At 34.5% G+C, this 20,603-nt stretch overlaps 1 protein-coding gene across 3 annotated transcripts in view; it reads right to left on the reverse strand.

Annotated features, from left to right (window-relative positions):
- Positions 1-4,266: 4,266 nt before the first annotated feature.
- Positions 4,267-20,603, reverse strand: part of LOC133172760 (leucine-rich repeat serine/threonine-protein kinase 1-like) — a 29,806-nt gene continuing 13,469 nt past the window's right edge. Inside the window, exons 11-29 of one of the 3 annotated variants that reach the window (XM_061307682.1) lie at positions 20,287-20,396; positions 19,996-20,096; positions 19,768-19,899; positions 19,392-19,424; positions 16,968-17,147; positions 16,470-16,668; positions 15,738-15,989; positions 15,346-15,473; positions 14,987-15,141; positions 13,950-14,198; positions 13,575-13,798; positions 12,786-13,327; positions 12,402-12,659; positions 8,903-9,127; positions 8,582-8,710; positions 7,223-7,417; positions 6,573-6,743; positions 6,226-6,342; positions 4,267-5,698 (exon numbers count right to left, since the gene is read on the reverse strand). In XM_061307682.1, coding sequence (XP_061163666.1) covers positions 4,559-5,698; positions 6,226-6,342; positions 6,573-6,743; positions 7,223-7,417; positions 8,582-8,710; positions 8,903-9,127; positions 12,402-12,659; positions 12,786-13,327; positions 13,575-13,798; positions 13,950-14,198; positions 14,987-15,141; positions 15,346-15,473; positions 15,738-15,989; positions 16,470-16,668; positions 16,968-17,147; positions 19,392-19,424; positions 19,768-19,899; positions 19,996-20,096; positions 20,287-20,396 — 4,540 coding nt within the window. In that variant the 3' untranslated portion in view covers positions 4,267-4,558. The remainder of the gene's footprint in view (positions 5,699-6,225; positions 6,343-6,572; positions 6,744-7,222; positions 7,418-8,581; positions 8,711-8,902; positions 9,128-12,401; positions 12,660-12,785; positions 13,328-13,574; positions 13,799-13,949; positions 14,199-14,986; positions 15,142-15,345; positions 15,474-15,737; positions 15,990-16,469; positions 16,669-16,967; positions 17,148-19,391; positions 19,425-19,767; positions 19,900-19,995; positions 20,097-20,286; positions 20,397-20,603) is intronic. The other 2 variants (XM_061307681.1, XM_061307683.1) reach the window with 2 other exon arrangements.

The following is a 20,603-nucleotide window of genomic DNA, read 5'->3' on the forward strand; positions in this document are numbered from 1 at the left end:
TTCCTAATAAGTAAATCCACAGTTTATGGTTGCCTTCAGCCAACTGGTTAATTGCATCCATTCTTTATCTGTTGACAAATTCTGGCGCTTTGTGTTTATTTGACTTCACGAGTCCTGCATCCATACCTCAGGGCTATGCTACCTCAACTTTTGCTTACTACAACATATCCTTTGGTCAACTTTATGACTTCACTTTTCTGTTTGACAAATAGCCAACCTCATTTAAATCATGGAGAGAAATGGATTTATGCATTACCCAACCCTTAGAAAGTAAATGTATTCATGGATTAAAAGTTCATTGATGTGTCTTATGCTTTATGTATTTATCCTTGTTTACAAATTCCAGTTTATGCATGTGATATGTGTCTTATAAAATTTTGATTGATGAGTTAGAACTTCACTTGTCATGCCCAAACTCTTTTATCTAAAACATTAATATAAACTAGTATAATTACTTATATATAAACATGCATCACCTTAATTTAGTTTTATTTACAACTGAATTCAAAGTTATAACCCAGTATATGATATACTTATAGCTTCAGAGGATTAATTTAATCCACATTTATAATTCAAAATTACATTACTTGTACATGTACTTAGAAACTGAATGCTAAGTACCATAAATCTATATCAAGATTATACCTATATTTGCAGTTAATTAAGTGTCTGGTGTAAATCCACCAAATGTTGATGGATATATACATGGTATACCAGTACTTCACTGAAATTTTTGCATACATTTTCTTCATATTTGCATCAATGTTTCAAATCAGAGAAACTGCAAAGTATAAACTGATGCAAGGATGTTGCTATCAAAATCTTTGTCAAACAAAACAAGTTAAAATCAGCAAGATCTCTCTCTCTCTCTCTCTCTCTCTCTCTCTCTCTTTTACTGTTATAACATCCACAAGTAAACATATAAATTTCAGCATAAGACACATCATGAAAGTACAATCTATAATTAACAGAAAATCAAAAATCCTCTATGCTGTGAAGTTTTTTTAATGAAAAAAATCTCTTCTTGAATATATGTATTTAACTTGTATTATCTAAATTTTTCTTTCATAGTGCTAAAATTGAAAACTATCATTTCATTGATAGGATGATGGAATTTAATGCAATGTTTAGTTCAAAAGTTAAAGGGAGATAACTTGTTACTAAAGTATGTAATTGCAAGATTTCATTGGCTTTTTGAAATTCTCTATACAACTGCCATAGAGATACCTACATGTATGAGGAAGACATTTAAAATGCAGTTTTGAACATTCCCAGACAAAGTATCACATAGCAGGCACCTTAAATATTCTACAAACAAATCAATTCCTTTCACAGTAATAGAAATTAATACAATATACTCATGAATTGCATTAAAAGAGATACCGGTAATGAAGTTTAATCTAAGAATTATTTTCTTTTGCACACACAGTTTCTTTTCCCCCCTAGCCTCTCTCTCTCTCTCTATTTTTTTTTTTTTTTTTTTTTTTTTATATATAAGGAATTTGATGAAACATATATTGGCAATGACCAGCACATAGGATTTTTATCTCCTGTCACACATGAACTATAGTAGCTCTATTTTAAAATTAACTTCATGAAGAATGTCAGGGAGTGGAGGAGTGTTAGCTTTAAACATGAACCAAATTATTCCCAAATTATCCAAAATATATCACATTAATCCCGTACCCTCCTTCAGCCCTTATAAAATTCCTAAATTACAATTTAACTAATTTTAACTTGAAGAGAATATTAGCAATATTTGCTCTCTAATACATAAGGCATATGAAAACATATCAGATATTAAATACTTGCAATACAAGTGTCAAAATAAATACGATAATTTAAACTTTGTTCATGGTAATGTAGTCAGTGTTTGCCTTCAACACCTTAAAAATATTGAGTCGGGGAAGAAGAAACCTGTTATTGATAAATTATGCACATATCTTTTTATGAAACAGGTTTTTCAAGTTAAATATCCTGTATCATCTTTATCATGATTTTGTAAAAATCAGTCCATTTGGGAAACTTAATTTCAAATTCACACTTCTATACACACATACATTCAAAGAGGATCATGCATCAATAACAGTTATGTAATATATTGTAAATAAAGAGTGATCAGTCAAGTTTCATTTCCTTTATATATATGGTCATAACAATATTTGAATAGCAAGTGGTACGTCTAGTACATGATTACAAACTTATCATTTTGCTTCTCAAAGAAATTTAAATTATTCTTTACCAGTAATTCTTGACAGCTATAGCACACAAATAGAATGCTTGTTATCAAGGTGAATAAAAATGCATACAATCATTATCAATCAGATAAAAATAGAATAGGAAATCACTGCAGTATATATATGGCATTTACTAGATAACGTTGAATTTGACATGATTATTTCTTTTGAATTACCTTGTGTGGGTTGAAAGTATTTCAGTCTATATTCTTGACTGGTCAGTTTTTCGTGGCTGGACAGTTCCATAATAGGTGTCTCATTCACAACTCTACATTTTATCTTCAATGGAAAAGTCTCCTACAACACACTCCATACTACATTTGTAAAAATTATGCGGGCTTCTCAGAAAATGGCTTCCAGCTATCTTGTACAAGATAAATAATGAGCCGACTTCCAAATAGTCCCTTTAAATTAAAAGACATGCTGCACCTGTTTTTTAACAACACTTAATTCTTTGATTACACCCACTGCATTTACTGAATGACTGTAAAAGGAATGTTTTTGACGGTTCATTAAGTTCGAGGTCAAAATCAATTGTCTGCAGAGCCAAGGCCCACAACTCTTACACTCCATTAATCCCTCAGCTGTGTACATCATTGATTGTATTTTATTTATAGCAAGCTACAAATTATTGAGCATGCCATATGCTTGATTTACACTCTACATTAAGCATCACTGTCCACATTTATAGGACTGTAACAGATAAAATAAAAAAACCTATAACCAATAAGTAAGACCTATAGTTTCAGCTAGGGCCACCATTGTATGAAAATTTCAGCCTCAAACTTTTAGACTTACTAATATTAGTATCAATTCAAGTCCAAAGCATTGTATTCAATAAATGATTGAAACTTGTAATTCCTTGCAGAAAATTAAGAAACAAGTCTCACCTCGCTTATGAACAAACCTGAAATTTTGTACACTAGAAAGTACCCAGTATTTGAATTCCTTATGTATATTAATTGTGCCCTAGCTATCTTTTGTATAGCTTAGGTAATTTAAAGATGAGAAGATGCTCTCTTCTCTTTTTGAAGATCTTGTTCTCTCTCTCTCTCTCTCTCTCATGCTGTTATGCTTTTCCTTCACAACATACAAGTAAATGCATTTGATTTGGGAAGCCAACGATGAAAATTTAAAAAAAAATCAATTCTTTTTAATGACATAACATTCATTTTCCATGGTGAATAAAATGAACATTATCAATTTACAATTTTTTTTTATTTACTCAAGTTTTTAAATCACATTTTTACATTTATAACATGTGTTATGTTTTTTTTAATTAAGATAAAATACAATTAGTCTCATATGTTGTATTTTAAAGGATCTCCTGAATTAATGATTAAACTTATGGGTGTTAAACTCCCACCCCCAATATATATATCTGGATGAAGACCTTTCAGAAAATATATAGTGTTTTTATTTGAACATTTTAGGTAAATATGAAGTATATTAAGTACATGTAACCTGGGTAACTTAGAGAGGGTGTTCTTGGACACTAAAATATTGCATATACAAATTAATGTAGTTTTCAATGTGAAAACTTAATATTAATGATTAAACTTTTCATTCATCATTCAACATGTAGATGAATCAAAATAAACAATTATTATATAAGTGGTACCCTTTTGCATCCCCTCCCCCACACCGACCCCTCAAATATTGAGATTTTATATCAAGGTAACGCATCTGCAATTATGACAGAATCAGAATAGAGCAGGCTTTTTACGTTATGATGTAATAAAAGTACTCTTTTGTACCCCCCCCCCCCTTCCCCACTCAAAATAAAAAAATTACAATTACAAAGAAAAAAACATAATAATGAACCTGAATTTTACATTTGGATAATACACTAATTTTTATAGATTTATCCTATATCCAAACACTAACAAGGAAATATAATAAATATACTATCATATCAGGACATTTTCAGAAAAAAAAAATTTGAAAAATGTCAAAATATTTTCAGAAAAGGAGAAAAAAATTGGAAATTTCCCCCTCAAAGATTAAGGACAACAGAGAAAATATAACATTACCATTTAATATGAGCGATTGATGTTGGTTCAAGATTAATATCAGTTTTATCTGTGATGATTATTGAATAAGATACAATATAAAAACAGTCAAAATAACTAATGCACTATGTGGTTAAAAATGTTTCAAAATAGTTAAACTACATAATCAACAGTCATGAATAAACGTTTTTGATAAAAAAATAACAGTAATGCTTAGCATATATGGTACAATTATTGCACTATAAATGTTTCGTTAGAAAAGACAGTTTCACACATTGCACTTGGCCGATTAAAAAAGTCATTTCTTATTTAAATTTCTCCAATTTCTACTACATCATCTGTATTCATGGTGTACACAAGACTCTTTGGACGTGCCCATATTTTTTCAAGTTTCTGAATTTTTGATGCATCATATGCCTCCCAAGCTGTTACTTCGGAATATTTAGAGTCAGCTTTTATGACAGAAAATATCAGGTCCCCCACAGTGACAAGTTTCTCCACTTCATGGGCTATGTGTGGTTTATCACAGTGACTGTGCATTACAGCCATCACACAACCATGCTGAGTCTGAGATGTTGATTTGACGTTGATGATTAAGATGTCACCACTGGATCTGCCCACCCATAAAGAGTCTCCCACACCCACCACTGAATTGACAAGGGGGTGCCGACTTCTGGAGGCAACCGGACTTTGTGGGGGTGGACTCTGGGAGGTTGGACTGGTCCTGGTAGGGAGGGTTTTAGACCTGTTACAACTGGTTGGGCGCCTTGGAGGCAAGGGTGGGGAAAAGGCTTGACGGCGGGGGGAACTGATTGAATAGCTCCTTTCAGGAACTGGAGGGGGTGGGCCATTATCATCACCAGATTGTTTAGCCAAGTCATCATCAAACCATTTATCAAACTCCCCTGACGAGATATTGTCACCGGAACAAGAAGAATCAGACATTCTTCGGGATATTGGCCTGGCTTGTACATTGATCGTACCACCAGAAATGTATTTAGAAACAACCATTCGGTGTGGATTAATCTGATCACATTTAAGAATGTGTGTCAAAATGCCCATTTCTGTATCGAATTCAAGAATCTCACTACTGTTGGCAAGAAGAGCCCATATTCTGAAGTCCATGTGAACAAGCTTTGCGACATCAGGTAATTTATTTTCTAGTAAGGCTTGGCAGTCTTTGTTTATCTCAATTCTTCTCTCTATCATCTCAGTCCTGCTGCTCACTATCACAATTTCACTTCCACAACCACACCACATTTCTTCAGTCTCCTCTACATAAGCCATACATGAGGCAGTCCTCTTGGACAACCTCAGGGTCTTCTTGAGGTGCCAGTTAAACTGGTGCCTCATGTTCACCTCCTCTCCTTCAATCACCTCAGGTTTCTTCATATTGTGATACAGTTTAAGCTGACCATCTCCTAATAAGATATATACTCTCTTGATGCTCTGAAAATGAAAGAAAATTAATTTGAAATTTGACTAACTGAAAAATACCAATGGCTACCAACAACACCCTGCCCAGTTGCTTTACAACAGGTAATTTCCATAACTGTCCAATTCAAAATTCACAAATTATAAATTTGAAAATTATAACTGTCCAATTCAAAATTCACAAATTATGAATTTGAAAATATTCTTTATTTTTCTCTTCTGTAGCCATTTGCATGGAATAAAAAAAAGAGAGCTATCAATGAGATGTCAAACTTGCCAAAATACCTGGTCTACAGTAAAACATGCTTCTAATGAACATGCCTATGCTGAATACCTTCTTATGATAGTCATATTTATTACCATGATTTTCAAAGAAGTAAACATGTACATGTATTACTTATTGAATATAACAAATACAACACAGCAGTATTAGCTGTCCTTACAGCTTGTTATAATCATGTCTTATGAATTATGTCTCATGTCTTACACAATCTAGTCCTTGTCTTATTCTTAAATCTTTTCTTTTGAATTCTAGCACTTACTGAATCAGGTTCCTTGACATACTCTATACATGTAGGAGTGGCCCCCAAGTTGTCAATTTTCTTTAAAGATGATGGATGTCCAACTCCCTGCTGTCCAAAAACTTCTATCTGTTCATCCTAAAAATGAAAACACCATGTCAGATTGACTCCCGTTCCCAATCCCACCTCCTTCCCCCAATACAATCTACTTTGTAAATTACTAAAAACACAATATTAAATGTTCTCTAAATACACTTTAAAGGGAGTTTCAAAGAAAAGTGTTCACATAGAAACATCTGCATTACTGGTAAATATCCATTTTTATAAAAACATATTCTACTTATAGACAACACAAAATGCTGACAGACCTCAGTTCCAATCCAAATCTGTTTGCCAATCTTCTCCATACATGTTACTGAGGCACCAGGCAGGGGCTTCCTGTAGGCCTGATAAACACACATGGTGGCATCCAGGATGTGGTAGCAGCGGTCGTCTCCACTTCCCTCCCATATCCACACTTGTTGTTTCACATCACCGTGCTTAAAAAAAAACACACAAACAAATTAATTGGACTGGGAATATAAACTATATTGCCAAGTTGAAATAGCAAGAGTACTTAAAAAAAAAAAATGATTAAAACACTGTGTTGAGTTCTATAGCTTAAAGTGCTTAAACTAATGTACATGAAAAATATATATGCTGTTTCATGTGTAAAAAAGGGAAATAAATTTTGCTGCATGAAAACCATTACAGGACTGGTATGCTTTTTTCTATATAAAAAAGATGATTTTATAAACGGAATTCAATGTTGCCATTGAAAACTTATATTTGACCTTTAACAAACATAAAATTTTACATTCACTTCGGCAAAATTTGAAGTTTTTGTCATGTATAGTTCAAATGTTATCACCAATGTTAAAGTTATGGACAGACAAATGAACAAAAACTATGTCCTCCAAAATTCTCTTTGAGGCATGAGAACTGTGTATTTTTATCCTCTACAAGTTTGCATACATACCTCTGTTATAGAAGTAACATGGTCCACTTCTTCCAGTTCCCGGGGGAAGTGTTTGTGTTGAGCCAGGAAATCTGCTGACATCATATAGTTAGTGGTAAGGATGTCCCTGGCACTCGGGCGTTTAGTGGCATCTTGGTTCCAACATAGCTGCATCAGACGCTCCATCATTGGAAAACGGGGGTCTATGTTAAAGTCCTGAAAGGAAGTTTGTTGTATAAGAAATATCTCCCATTTCCGAAAAGTTCATAATGCAGAGCTGCCAACATTATAAAACAAAAAATCGTAAGAATAGTTTCAGGGGGCAACTTAAACCCCTGTCACTGGATATTTTTCCATTTTGTTAATGTTAAGATGTTTGACATCATAAGTAAGCATAGAAACAGAGAATGACAATACAAGTAAGCGCTGTAAGAACATGTCATATTCATATGACTTTTTTACTTTAATAGTGAAAACTAAAGGCAGACAGATGATGAAAATACTGGTATTTTCAACATTTGATAGAGAGAAATGGAAATTGTAAAGATAAATAGATAAACCAGAAGGTGTATTTTTGAGGCTCAAACTGTAAGCCTTACGCCAAAATCTTAAGGGTTAGCAGCTCTGATAATGGTAAGAAAAAGCCATTCATGAAACCAGAAGTTTCAGATGAGACTGTAGCTCTACTGGTCTGTACATATACATGTAACAAAGAAAAAGTAGCACTTGGATTTAAAACTTTGCAACATGCAGAAATGAATAGAATTATGTATCTTAATGTAGTCTACTTGTGTGCCAAGTTATATTGAAATCAATTAAAAACTGTAGGAGGAGTAACGTTTTAAAGGAATTTCACAAAAATTTCTATTTTTAGTAACCATGGCAACACTGTTCATCAAAATCAAAAACTGATGCACTCAATTATTTATCTTAATGTAGTCTACTTGTATGCCAATCATATTGAAATCAGACCAAAACTGTGGGAGGAGTAGCATTTTTAAGGAATTTCACAGAAATTTCTATTTTTAGTAACCATGGCAACACCACTCATCGAAATCAAAAACCGATGCAAAAATTATGTATCTTAGTGTGGTCTACTTGTGTGCCAAGTTATATTGAAATCAGACCAAAACTGTACGAGGAGTAGCGTTTTGAAAAATTTTTTACAGACAGACGGACGGACGGCGGACACCTTACTATCGCATAAGCTCTTCTGGTCTCTGACCAGTAGAGCTAAAAATATGCTTTGAAAGTTTCTCCATTACAAACTTATGGACCACACACTGGTTTAGTGGATTGACAAATACACAAACATAGGGGTAGAATGATTTCAGTGTCTCATCTAAGTATTTTTTGCCAATGAATTCTAAAGTTGTCTACCTGTAGGTTTGGTCTTTTGGCCTCAATTTTCATGGCTCTTGATATCTGTGCCATATTTTTATATTCACAATATGGCCTCTCTCCAGATAGTATCTCGTACAAAACCATTGAAAAGGAGAACAAATCCACCTAAAATCATGAAAATATAAGACTATTTCTTTGAATCAATGGTTTTTGATCTGAATTACGTGACTTAATCATAAAACCAAGTACCCCAGGTACATGTATATGCTTATGTAATATAAGATGTTGCCATCTTTGGTTATACTTTCTAACAAGACAGTATGGAACAAGTAGCACTGATGGCTCTTACTAATCTACCTTCTCATCATAAGCCAGGCCATCCATGATCTCCGGAGCCTGATAACCTGGAGTTCCTACTAATCCAACTGTCCCTCCAGATGTGTTGAACTTTGAAATTCCATAATCAGACAGTTTAACATTTTCTGGTGCCTCTGGGTCTAGACTTGTGACCAGGATGTTGTCAGACTTTAGATCTCGGTAGATGATGTCATGTTTATGTAAATAATCCAGGCCACGAACAATCTTGTGACAACAATAGATTATGTCATGACAATGTAAGTAAGACAGACCACAAAAAATTTTGTTATTGACTTACTTTTACAAATCAACACATTTAAGAAACAAGATGTGTTTTTGAAACACTGATGCCCCCGTATGGCAACTTATAGCACAGGTTTAACTTTCTCAAATGCAAATCAAATATGTTGGTACCCAAAGTAAGGTCTTGTCTCAAGGAATATACCTGTGAAATATGAAAGCCCTAGCAGCAACCATTGAATAGATAAGGAAAATGTTATAAAGTTTTTCAAAAATTATTCAAACATCAAGGTCAAGGTCAAATGGTCAAAATTAATGGTGCCTAAGGAAAGGCCTTCTCACAAGAAATATACAGGTGAAATATGAAAGCTGAAGCACCAATCGTTCAAAAGTTATAACCAAGGTTAAAGTGTTTCGAAAGTAGGTCAAACTCCAAGGTCAATGGATTACAATTGTTGGTATCCAAAGGAAGGTCTTGTCACAAGGAAAAACATGTTAAATATGAAAGCCCTAGCAACAACTTTTCAAAAGTTGTGTCCAAGGTTAGAGTTTTCAAAAAGTAGGTCAAAGTCCAAGGTCAAGGTCAAAGGGTCAAAGTTGTTGGTATCCAAAGGAAGGTCTTGTCACAAGGATTATATATGTGAAGTATGAAAGTCCTAGTACCAACGGTTCAAAAGTTATGGCCAAGGATAAAGTTTTCCAAAAGTAAGTCAAACTCCAAGGTCAAGGTCAAAGGGTCAAAGTTGTTGGTATCCAAAGGAAGGTCTTGTCACAAGGATTATATATGTGAAGTATGAAAGTCCTAGTACCAACGGTTCAAAAGTTATGGCCAAGGATAAAGTTTTCCAAAAGTAAGTCAAACTCCAAGGTCAAGGTCAAAGGGTCAAAGTTGTTGGTATCCAAAGGAAGGTCTTGTCACAAGGATATATATGTGAAGTATGAAAGTCTTAGTACCAACGGTTCAAAAGTTATGGCCAAGGATAAAGTTTTCCAAAAGTAAGTCAAACTCCAAGGTCAAGGTCAAAGGGTCAAAGTTGTTTGTATCCAAAGGAAGGTCTTGTCACAAGGATATATATGTGAAGTATGAAAGTCCTAGTACCAACGGTTCAAAAGTTATGGCCAAGGATAAAGTTTTCCAAAAGTAAACCAAACTCAAAGGTCAAGGTCAAAGGGTCAAAGTTGTTGGTATCCAAAGAAAGGTCTTGTCACAAGGATTACATATGTAAAGTATTAAAGCCCTAGCATCAGCGATTCAAAAGTTATGGCCAATGTTAAAGTTTTTCAAAAGTAGGTCAAACTCCAAGGTCAAGGCCAAAGGGTCCAAGTAGTTGGAATCCAAAGGATGGTCTTGTCACAAAGATTACATATGTGAAGTATGAAAGCCCTAGCACCAGCCGTTCAAAAGTTATGGCCAATGTTAATGTTTTACAAAAGTAGGTCAAACTCCAAGGTCAAGGTCAAAGGGTCAAAGTTGTTGGTATCCTAAGAAAGGTCTTGTCACAAGGATTACATATACTAAGTATGAAAGCCTTAGCACTAACCGTTCAAAAGTTATGGCCAATGTTAAAGTTTTTCAAAAGTAGGTCAAACTCCAAGGTCAAGGTCAAAAATGGTGGTACCCAAAGAAAGGTCTTGTCACAAGGAATAAACATGTGAAGTATGAAAGCCCTAGCACCAATCGTTTAAAAGTTATGGCCAAGGTTAAAGTTGGGAAAAATTTTTGCAAAACTGGGTCAAACTCCAAGGTCAAAAGGTCAAAAAAGGTGGTACTCAAAGAAAGGTCTTGTCACAAGGAATACACATGTGAAATATGAAAGCCATAGCTCCAACCAATCAAAAGTTATGGGCAATGTTAAAGTTTTTGCGGACAAACAGACAGACAGACGGACGGACAAGGCAAAAACTATATACCCCCGAATCTTTGATACGGGGCATAAAAAACCAGAATGATCATAATAAAAATACATCCAAAGAAAAAAAGTAATCCAGCAATGCAACACAATGTACCGTATATACTCGCCTATAAGTCGGTTTTTTGGGAGTTAACTTTTGATCCAAAACTCTATGTCCGACTTATAGGCGAGTCATCAAAAGCTTGGTATTTTTCTGGACGACGAAATGTAGTATTTTTTTTTACACAACTTCGACGATTATCGTTGAGGAATGTCTGGACGTATTATATTATTTATGTATTCTAAGATTATATATAGAATAAAAGTATTTACATGTTTTAATGATTTTATTTTGATCTGTATATTATTTATTTGATTAATTATTAACAAAAATATTTCTTTATATTAACTTGTGACTTACTGTAAATCTATCGTTTATCGGTAAAATGGAATTGCGAACCCGATATAATACGTTTAGGATTAATATATAATTATATGTACCGTCTGCAATGTTTTTGAAAACAGATATGATATTCTTAAAAAATAATTTAGAATATTATTCTTGAGTCTATTAAAACTCGATTGTTTATGAAAATGCTTCCCATGTGTGGTGCACAATTTTCTCGGGGCGCGTGCCACTAAATAAACATGGTGTCAGGTAAGGGATACAGGTTATTAAGAGACGATAATTGCTAATATAAGATCAAACATAGCGTTATTAAAAACTATAGATATGGCTTGGACATTGAGCACCTCTTAATTAAATATCATCAAAATGTTGGTAGACTCATTACATAGTTCATCACCATGCCAAAGAAACAGAGATCTGCCAATGATCGAGATCGATGTATAAAATATACAAGACAAGGGATTTAACGCTTAAACAAAACAGTATAGAAAGAAACTAAAATGGTAGTGGTTTGGTTTGTTGAAAAATAAAAATATTAATTACCGATGTCATACCCTTAGGCTAACATATTATTTGAACACAGGTAAATACATAAGAGTATTGATATGAAATTTATAAGAGAAGAAAAAAGAGAGATAAAATATCGGCGTAATTTCTCAAAATATTATTTGAAACACATGTTAAAACATTAGAGCATTGGTTTGAAATTGTCCACCGATCCTGGCAAAAAGTTGTACCGACTTATAAGCGGGTCAATGGAAAATCCCTCCAAAATAACCTCAAAAATCACAACCGACTTATAGGCGGACCGACTTATAGGCGAGTATATACGGTAATTAACAACATAATGCTTCATGACATCATGGATATCTATAAAACTCGGTAAATCCATAAGCAAAGAAGCAAAAAGCAGCCAGTTCCTCCTAGCCTTTTTTGATACATGGGTATTATTTTTTACCTGATGAACAAGTTTGAAGTTTGTTTCCTTGTTGAACACAGGCCAGAAGACCTTGTCCTTATCCCTGTATTTGTTGAAGGGTTCTCTCCCCTCAATCTCCTTATCCAGCACCCTCCTCAGACTGCCAAGGGGAGCTAACTCCAGACACATCAATAAATCTGGTCGGATGGAAATGCCAATCAATGAGACAATGCAAGGATAGTCCAACTTGCTAGTGACATCAGCTTCTTGTCTCATTTCCATAAATGCCCGGAATGCCTACAAGAATATGTGGCTCCTGATCAGTGTGAAACAAAACAAGATTTTGTGCATGGATGGATTGAAAAACAACAGGAATTTTGACAAAATTTAGTAAACAATGGTATATGATGCAGTGCTCCATACCTTAATGCTGCTAACTTCATCTTTGTCTAAATGCATCTGTAAAGCATTCACATAGTCCTCTTCCTCATCATTATCATCATCCTCATCAGTCTTTACTGGTTTGTTCCTCTCCACACTAGAAATGTTACCCCCAGAGTAATAACTGCTGTCTAGAGAGTGTTTCCCAGACATTGTTGGTGCTCCATGATAATACTTCACAGCTACTTCCACATCTCCATATTTTCCCTTGAAAACTGAACCAGTGACCCCTGACCCTAGATAAGCCTTTTTATTGGATGGATCCACCTGGAGTTTATCTGGATCAAGCAGGAATTTTTTTGGTAGTTCCTGCATCAGTAGCTCTGGGACCAGTTGACTGAGAGGGACCTTGGATCCCCTCCTACAAACAGCACTGTCCCCAGACAGAAGGAGTCTGGCACAGTGCTCCACTGTGAAGTGGTCAAGGTGAGATGGGAGGACAGTGGAGGTGATGTTGTAACAAATAGGGCAGACGGCAAATCTCTGTATTCTTGGTCTCCCCATCATATCATAGTCCATCAAACCTGAATGTTAAAGTCATCATGGTTTTTGAATAAAAACTAAAGTGATCTTCAACTCTTGGTAAATATAATGGTTGTTAATCCATGAGATATACATGTACATGTAGTTCTATTATGAGCTATTATGACCACTCAGCTCACAGAGGTCATTGTCCCAAAACATTCTAATTTCATACTAACCAAAAGGCTGAGTAATCCTTTTCAGCATCATGTGTAACATTGATTAAAAATAGTTTTACTTTTTTATTACCTGGGTAATGATCACTGAGGAGATCCTCCACAGCATCTACAATCATCCCCATTATAGAGTAGTCCTCTTCTACAGACTGGACAGTGATGAGGATACCATGAGTTATGTACCCCTCCTTCTGGGTCAACTGGATGGATTCCAGCATAAAGTGCCCCTTCTCATGTCTCAGAAACATCCCATCCTCCCAGTATATCATGTCCTTATTGCTTATCTTCAAGCCTTTGCTGTAGAAACCATTTTATGATAAGGAAATCCACTTTTGACAATTGAACTGCTAAATTAATTACTTCCTTTCATTTGTGAAATCTTTCAAAAAAATCTACTTTATATAACACAGAAATGAAAGTTTGTAGCATTGTTTTGAAATATACTTACCCCCCAGTGAGACTAGATTTTGGATTGAATCTGTAGAAGGATTTCCCAGGTTTCATTCTGACTGAGGACCTGAGGACCCAATCATTGGCCAGGAGTTCGATCCTACACATGATCCTAGACAACAACCTACTCCACAGTCCGTTAGGGATGAAGGCCAGCTGATACAGTCGGAACACTCGCTTTCCGTCCCGGCCATGAAATTGGAGGTCCATACCAGGGTTAGGGTGAAGATGAGAAGGAATAAATAACCTGTAATTTTGAATATGTGTTTAATATTCTAGATTTCTCAATTTAATATACATTGTAATTATTAAACTTAAAAAGATTTTTTTTTTACATGTCTGTTGTTTATTTCTGTATATTGTATTACCTATGGTATTTTATAACATTGATTTCAAGTCTTATCGATTTTTTTTATTTTCAAATGTGATTGATCTTCTAAGAAACAGTCAAAATTTCAATTGGTCTCTAATACTCAATTTTATTTAAAACTATTCTGATGCAATTGAATGGAAACAAACTACCTATAGAGTGTCAAAATACAGAAACCATCCCTTCTCAAGATATTGCTTGGAAACCACGGCAGGATGGATGTAAAAATGGACTAGGGTAGAATCTATATGCCCCTTCCACCCCTAACCCTCAACCCCCCACTCCCAATTTAAACGGTGAGAGCATATGTACATGTACTTCCTCCTCAAAGAGTACATGACAGTCAATCAAAAGAAAAAAGTTTCTCTGTCCAGTAAACTACACTCTTTCTTGTGTGTGTTTCCATGCTTTATGTTTAGATTTGATCACAATTGCAGCACCATGTTCTAGTGCCAACTCAATCTACTTTAATAATTACACAATCTGATTTGTACAGCAAATATCAGAATTTTGGACTCTAACAAGATGCGATTTTAATCAGACTGATAATTACAAAAATGATTTGTCAAATACACCCAAATATCACTTAGTACAAGACAACCATCTCACACTAATTTCCTCTTCATGCCAAAAATTGTACTTCATTTCAAGTAGAAAATACTTACTTTTTATCTGATTCCACTTTGAGAGCAATTTCAAATTGTTCCAGCAGTTGTATGTATTGAGGAACGTTCTCATTAGGAAATCTGGAATCGTTTAGATACATGTCCTGCACTGTAGACAAGGGGATCTTTCCTCCCTTCATAGAGCGAACCAATGCCTAAACGTAATGTATGGGAAATCTTAGAGCTTACAAAAAAGTCACAAGGAATTATATTCTTTTCATTTAATTAAAAAAAAATTATTTTATTGAAGAGTAAAACAAAGCAATTTAGGATAGAGCACACTAATAGTTCAGCAAAGAAGACAGGTTAACACATTATGTGTGTCCTGAGTTATGTAAGGGTCCTTTTCTACAACTTACAGAGTCCATTAGAACCTGTGACAAAACATCACACAACCAGGTCGGGTCCAGATAATAGAAGTTGTTCAGTCCTTGAAGCTGTTCATTGAAATGTAACATTGCTCCTGAAGTGACCAGGAATTTCACAACTAAAACATAATTAGAAAGTGTTACCTATGCAAACTATAACGGTTGACTGAGGTTGATATTTTTTTTCAAAAGTTCAGTAATTCACATATTTATGACTTTTTTGTAAGATATGCACATAAACTGCACAACCATAATGTGCAATTAAATAAGAGGAATTAAGTTTATCATCTCATACAATGATAAGTTTAAGAAATATATCTATTGATTTATCGGGTAGCTGCATGTAAGTACATAAACTACCTGCCTTACCAAGCTATACTTACCCTCTGATACTTCTTGAGGAATCTCTATATCACAGCCAGGGATTTTCTCAATGAGTTCATATAGCTCATTCTGGACAAGGAAGGTGGGTTTCTCATCTCTGACTCGGTTCTCGAGCTCTTTGTACACCTCCCTCTCTACCTGTATATAGCTGTTTGGAATGCTCCTCCCCATCAGGTACCTCCCTCCAGATTTCCCTCCCTCCTTCATAGTGAAGGCTGCATTGTACAGTGCATCTCTTAACTCAGCCACACCTTAAAAAAGAGGGTTCTTTCTACTTTTTTGCAAGTATAGAAAGCACATCACAACAACAAAAGGTCTCCAATCAGAGGACACTTTACTGGGTTCTTATATTTGTAAAAGGAAATACTACGTAATATTCAATAATAGAAAGAAGGTTTGGCAATTATAACTATGCAGAAACTAATATCCAAAATGCAACCATACAAAGAGCAATTCTGCCAAGATTGATGTATTTGCAATTATGCTAAACAATAGCTCAGGCAACCCAAAGCTGTCTCAGCCATCAAACATTACATGTGTAAAATACCAGTAATTAAAAAGTTGAAATTATTCAGACAGACATATATTACACAAACACACACAGACAAAGCTTGAAAAAGAGTTAGTGGACATAGGTGTAAAACGTTGGCCATTAAATTAAATCTCAAAAAAAATAAAGACTATGTAGTGATAGAAAGTTTTGTTAACTAGGTCATCAGTTTGACCCCCACCTTCTCCTGTGGTACAAGACATGGGGATGATATTGTAATCCTCCAGCTGGGAGCAGAGTCCCCCACATCTTTCTGAGGAACTTCCAAACGCCTCCAGCAGCTTCTCCTTGATCTCTGTCACCTCATTGACTCTGTTTGGGCTGTTATTCTTGTCAAGAAAAGTGGCCGCAATGATCACTTTTGAGTTTGGATTTCTTGCCTAATGGAGGGAAAATCATGAAATACAATTATTTAAATATAGTGTAAGTAGTGAGAACCCTATCTGTCTTGAAGCATCTATAATTTTTTTCTGATGAATTTCCAATGTTTTTTTCATTTATTCTTAAATTCACTATTTTAATTTGTTAGATATAGCTATTTAATTTTCATTTACGCCAAACTTCAACAAGTCTCTTTTCAAACAGGACAAAAAAAAATGAACAGCTAACACCAAAAATTTGAAAGGCAATAATATCATAAAGGTGACTGCTAGCTGCCTCCACAGTGAATAGGTTTTACCTCTATACTGTAGAGAAGTTTTCCTATTTTGTCCATGTCTTTAGCCAGAGACCAGAGATCCCAGACCACAAGGTACAGGGAGTTAGGAGTGAAGAAGCAGTGTTGTGTAGCCTTGTAGCACTCGTCTCCTGCCAAATCCCAAACACACAGTTCTACAGGTACCTTCTTAGAGTGGTCCCTCTGAACATGTAACAGAAAATTTAATCATTTCTCATGTTTTTCTGTAAAAGTCTTTAAGTAAAATAATAAACAAATCTTTTAACCTTTTGACACTGGTTTGGGGGAAAATTTCTCTTGACTTAATTTGGGGGGATTTCACGACACATTTTTTGTTTTTCTTAACTTGATAATGGGTAATATTGTGAAAAATATTGAAAATCAAATAAAATTTATGCTCCACAACTTTTTTTGCATTCATTTCAGGAATTCTTGATTTGAACAGCTTCTGTAGCTGCCTTGAGAATAATCAGTGATAGGTTCATATTCAAAGCATAACATTATTGATAGAATGCACCTCATATTGCCTTACACATTATGTAGTACCAGGACACATTAAATTTTTTGACCTTCACCTTCGCATTTTTAATAGGAGATAGATAATAATGCAACAACCTGAAAATATATTTAAGGAATCACTGTCTAGTTAGTAGAGTATGCCGGGCATCAACGATAGTTGGAAACGTGGGATAATTTGCATAACGGGTGAAGCCCGTTATGCATAAATTATCCCACGTTTTCAACTATCGTTGATGTCCCTGGCATACTCTACTAACTAGACAGCGATTCCTTATATTTCCATTTCATGGTGAAATAAATTTGTAAATTAATTAGATTTTAAAAATGTAGACTAATAAATTTTAATTACACGAGGCCTCCCATGTCAATTTCAAAAGTCCCTGTCCACTGACGTTGAACACAAAGACAGCCGCATGAGATTTAAATGCATATTAGGCCTCCTTAGCGTCAGACACAAAGACAGACACACAAGATTTACATGCACATTACGCCTCTTTAGCTCCTGACGTATCACTTGGCGAAATTTACATGCCGGTAGAATGATCAAGAAATCAAATCAACTAACTTTCAAAGAATTATCACAGAGAAAACAAATAGAAATGGAAATATATGAAATTTAAAGACTTTTTTTCTCTAGTTTTCTCTTTCAGATTATAAATAATTATAGTTGCTCAAATGGGACCAAAAACCATTACATAGCCTATTGTTCATGTTCTTCTGCCAAGCCCCACTAAACTCGCACTAGTGCTTACTAAAACTGTGTTAAGGAGAATTCATTGCTAAAATAAAGATACTGGATTTACTGTAAAGGTACTTACTGTATGTGTACTTAAAAAAGCAAGCTTCATATTTTAGCGGCTTTGGCGTGGACAATAATGTGCTTATTCATGAATACATGTACTTTTAATAAATCATTGATAAATACAATTCACGGCACGGACGTTCATAATTCATGATTATGCCAACCACCCAATAACCAGTGACTGCGCTAAATTTTGAATACATCAATTTATGTACACATGCAGATTTTAGCGGTAATCATATTTCAGCACCTTTTGCACTGCTTCTTGGCTGCTAGTTTAAGTGCACGTTAAAATATGATTAAAGCTTATATATATGTCTTTGTTCAAACTCTAGAGTGCTAATAAATTCATGTTTGAAGAGGGTGATTGCACTAAATTTTGAGTGTGCTAATTTATGTACGTTTACTGTGAGTATTTAAATCAGAAGAATTCACCTAACTCTGCTCAGAACTAAATAAGGATTAGTGACTATTGTTCAAATGTCATTCATGAAGCAAACAGGATAGACATATTAAGCTACACTAGTGGCAAGTCAGTGCTTCAAAATACCCAAACAAACACAAGAATCTTGCATAGGCATTTATTATAATTCATGCAGCTATAGAGACTGTAAATGTTCCAAAACATGCAATTTGCTGTTAATTGATAAGACAATTAGTGAAGTTCTAGTTTTATACAGTAAAACATCTCTATAGCAAACATAGTGAATACATGTACTTGCTTTTAGCAAAGTCACAATTGTCCCAAACTACTGCAAAGTAGTAACTTATTATAATGGATACAACACAGAAACTTAACAGTCTGCTATATCTCATATGTTTTACTGTAGAATAAAGTATGTTTATAGTACAAGAGTCCAGCCAGTATGATTGAGAGGAACTATAAAGTATGTTGTACCAACAAATATTCAGGATAGTACATGTATATGTATAATAATCCAGGCACTCCCAACAATTCAGTAGTTTACATTTTTAAAATAAAACCTCTAGGATGAAAAGAATTCATAAAATTTGTTCCTCTCAATGATTCTGGACTTTAAGTTTTAAATATAAGAAAGGAAAGAGACTACTGTTAACATACTGTAACACAAGTGTATTAGTCATACCTCTGTCCGAATTCTGTGTTTATGATGGTGTGGCTGCGATACATATGTTTAGATTTTAGCTCTTACAGTTTCAATTCGGCAATTAGGAAACAGATTATCTTCATATCAAAGTCAGAATTAGAAGAAATCATGCCAATCCAAAACAATCTTTTACTTGTTAAAGCAAATTATACTGTTTATTTTCAAACTTTTAATATATTACAATGTACGGTATGTAGAAAGTTATCAGTTGTTGTATCTTTGTTAAAGCTAGAGAAAAATGTGGCAGATGTGTAGACACATATGTTTGATAAAGGAAAATTAATTGTATTGATTCACTTATACAAGTACACTGTATAACAAAATGATTTTTTAAAAATGGCATTCACACACATACCAGTTTACTCAGAATACTACTCCCCTTCTTCTTGGGAGACAGAATGGTCTCTACCCTCCGAAGTCCAGTACCATGGAACTCGATATTGGCTTTACAGCCCAGTAGGTTTGTAATGGCTGTTTTCCCTTTATCCTAGACAAAAAGTAAATATATTTATATTGAGATTCAAAATGCACGAAAGAATTACCTCTGGGATGAAGAGCGTTGTGGATATTTAACGTTCAGTACCTTTTTGCCGATGACAACCAGCTTTATTCTGTAGTACCCTTTGCTCTGTCGAAGTTTTTCATTCAGACTCTGAATCATTTTTTTTGTCCATATGTGACAATCTAAAAAGGATCAAGGTTTTTTGGCTCATTTCAATACATGTTAGTAAAAACAATTGCCATGTAAAGAAACTTTAGCATTACAACAAATTTTTCTCTAAGCTACATGTACATGTTTCATCATCCTTAGATGAATTTTACTTTATGACTGCAGTCTAATACTTAAATTTTATTGAACTTAACATTTTCTTACCAACAGGGGATGCTGGTTCATCCCCAGCGATCCCTGTACCATGGACATTCAGGCTATTACACTGACTTAATTGCCCAAGTTCTTTTGGTAGTACTTTTATGGATGGATTTCTAAAAATTAATAGCATATATATTTGTAACTTCAAAGAAGTGCATTTTCTTTTCTTTTTTTTTTTTCAAACAATATACAAAGTACATGTATGCTTTTTCACACCTATATAATAGGACAGCAGAAATTGGACTAGACCAAACTTCAAAAGAAAGTCCCCTTAATTCTCGTCAAGTGCTCTACCGAGATACTATGTAATTATTTTAATT

Source organism: Saccostrea echinata, unplaced genomic scaffold, assembly GCF_033153115.1.
Source record: "Saccostrea echinata isolate AGI-Se365-2 ecotype Australia unplaced genomic scaffold, CSIRO_AGI_Sech_v1 ptg000002l, whole genome shotgun sequence".
Classification (NCBI taxonomy): Eukaryota; Metazoa; Mollusca; class Bivalvia; order Ostreida; family Ostreidae; genus Saccostrea; species Saccostrea echinata.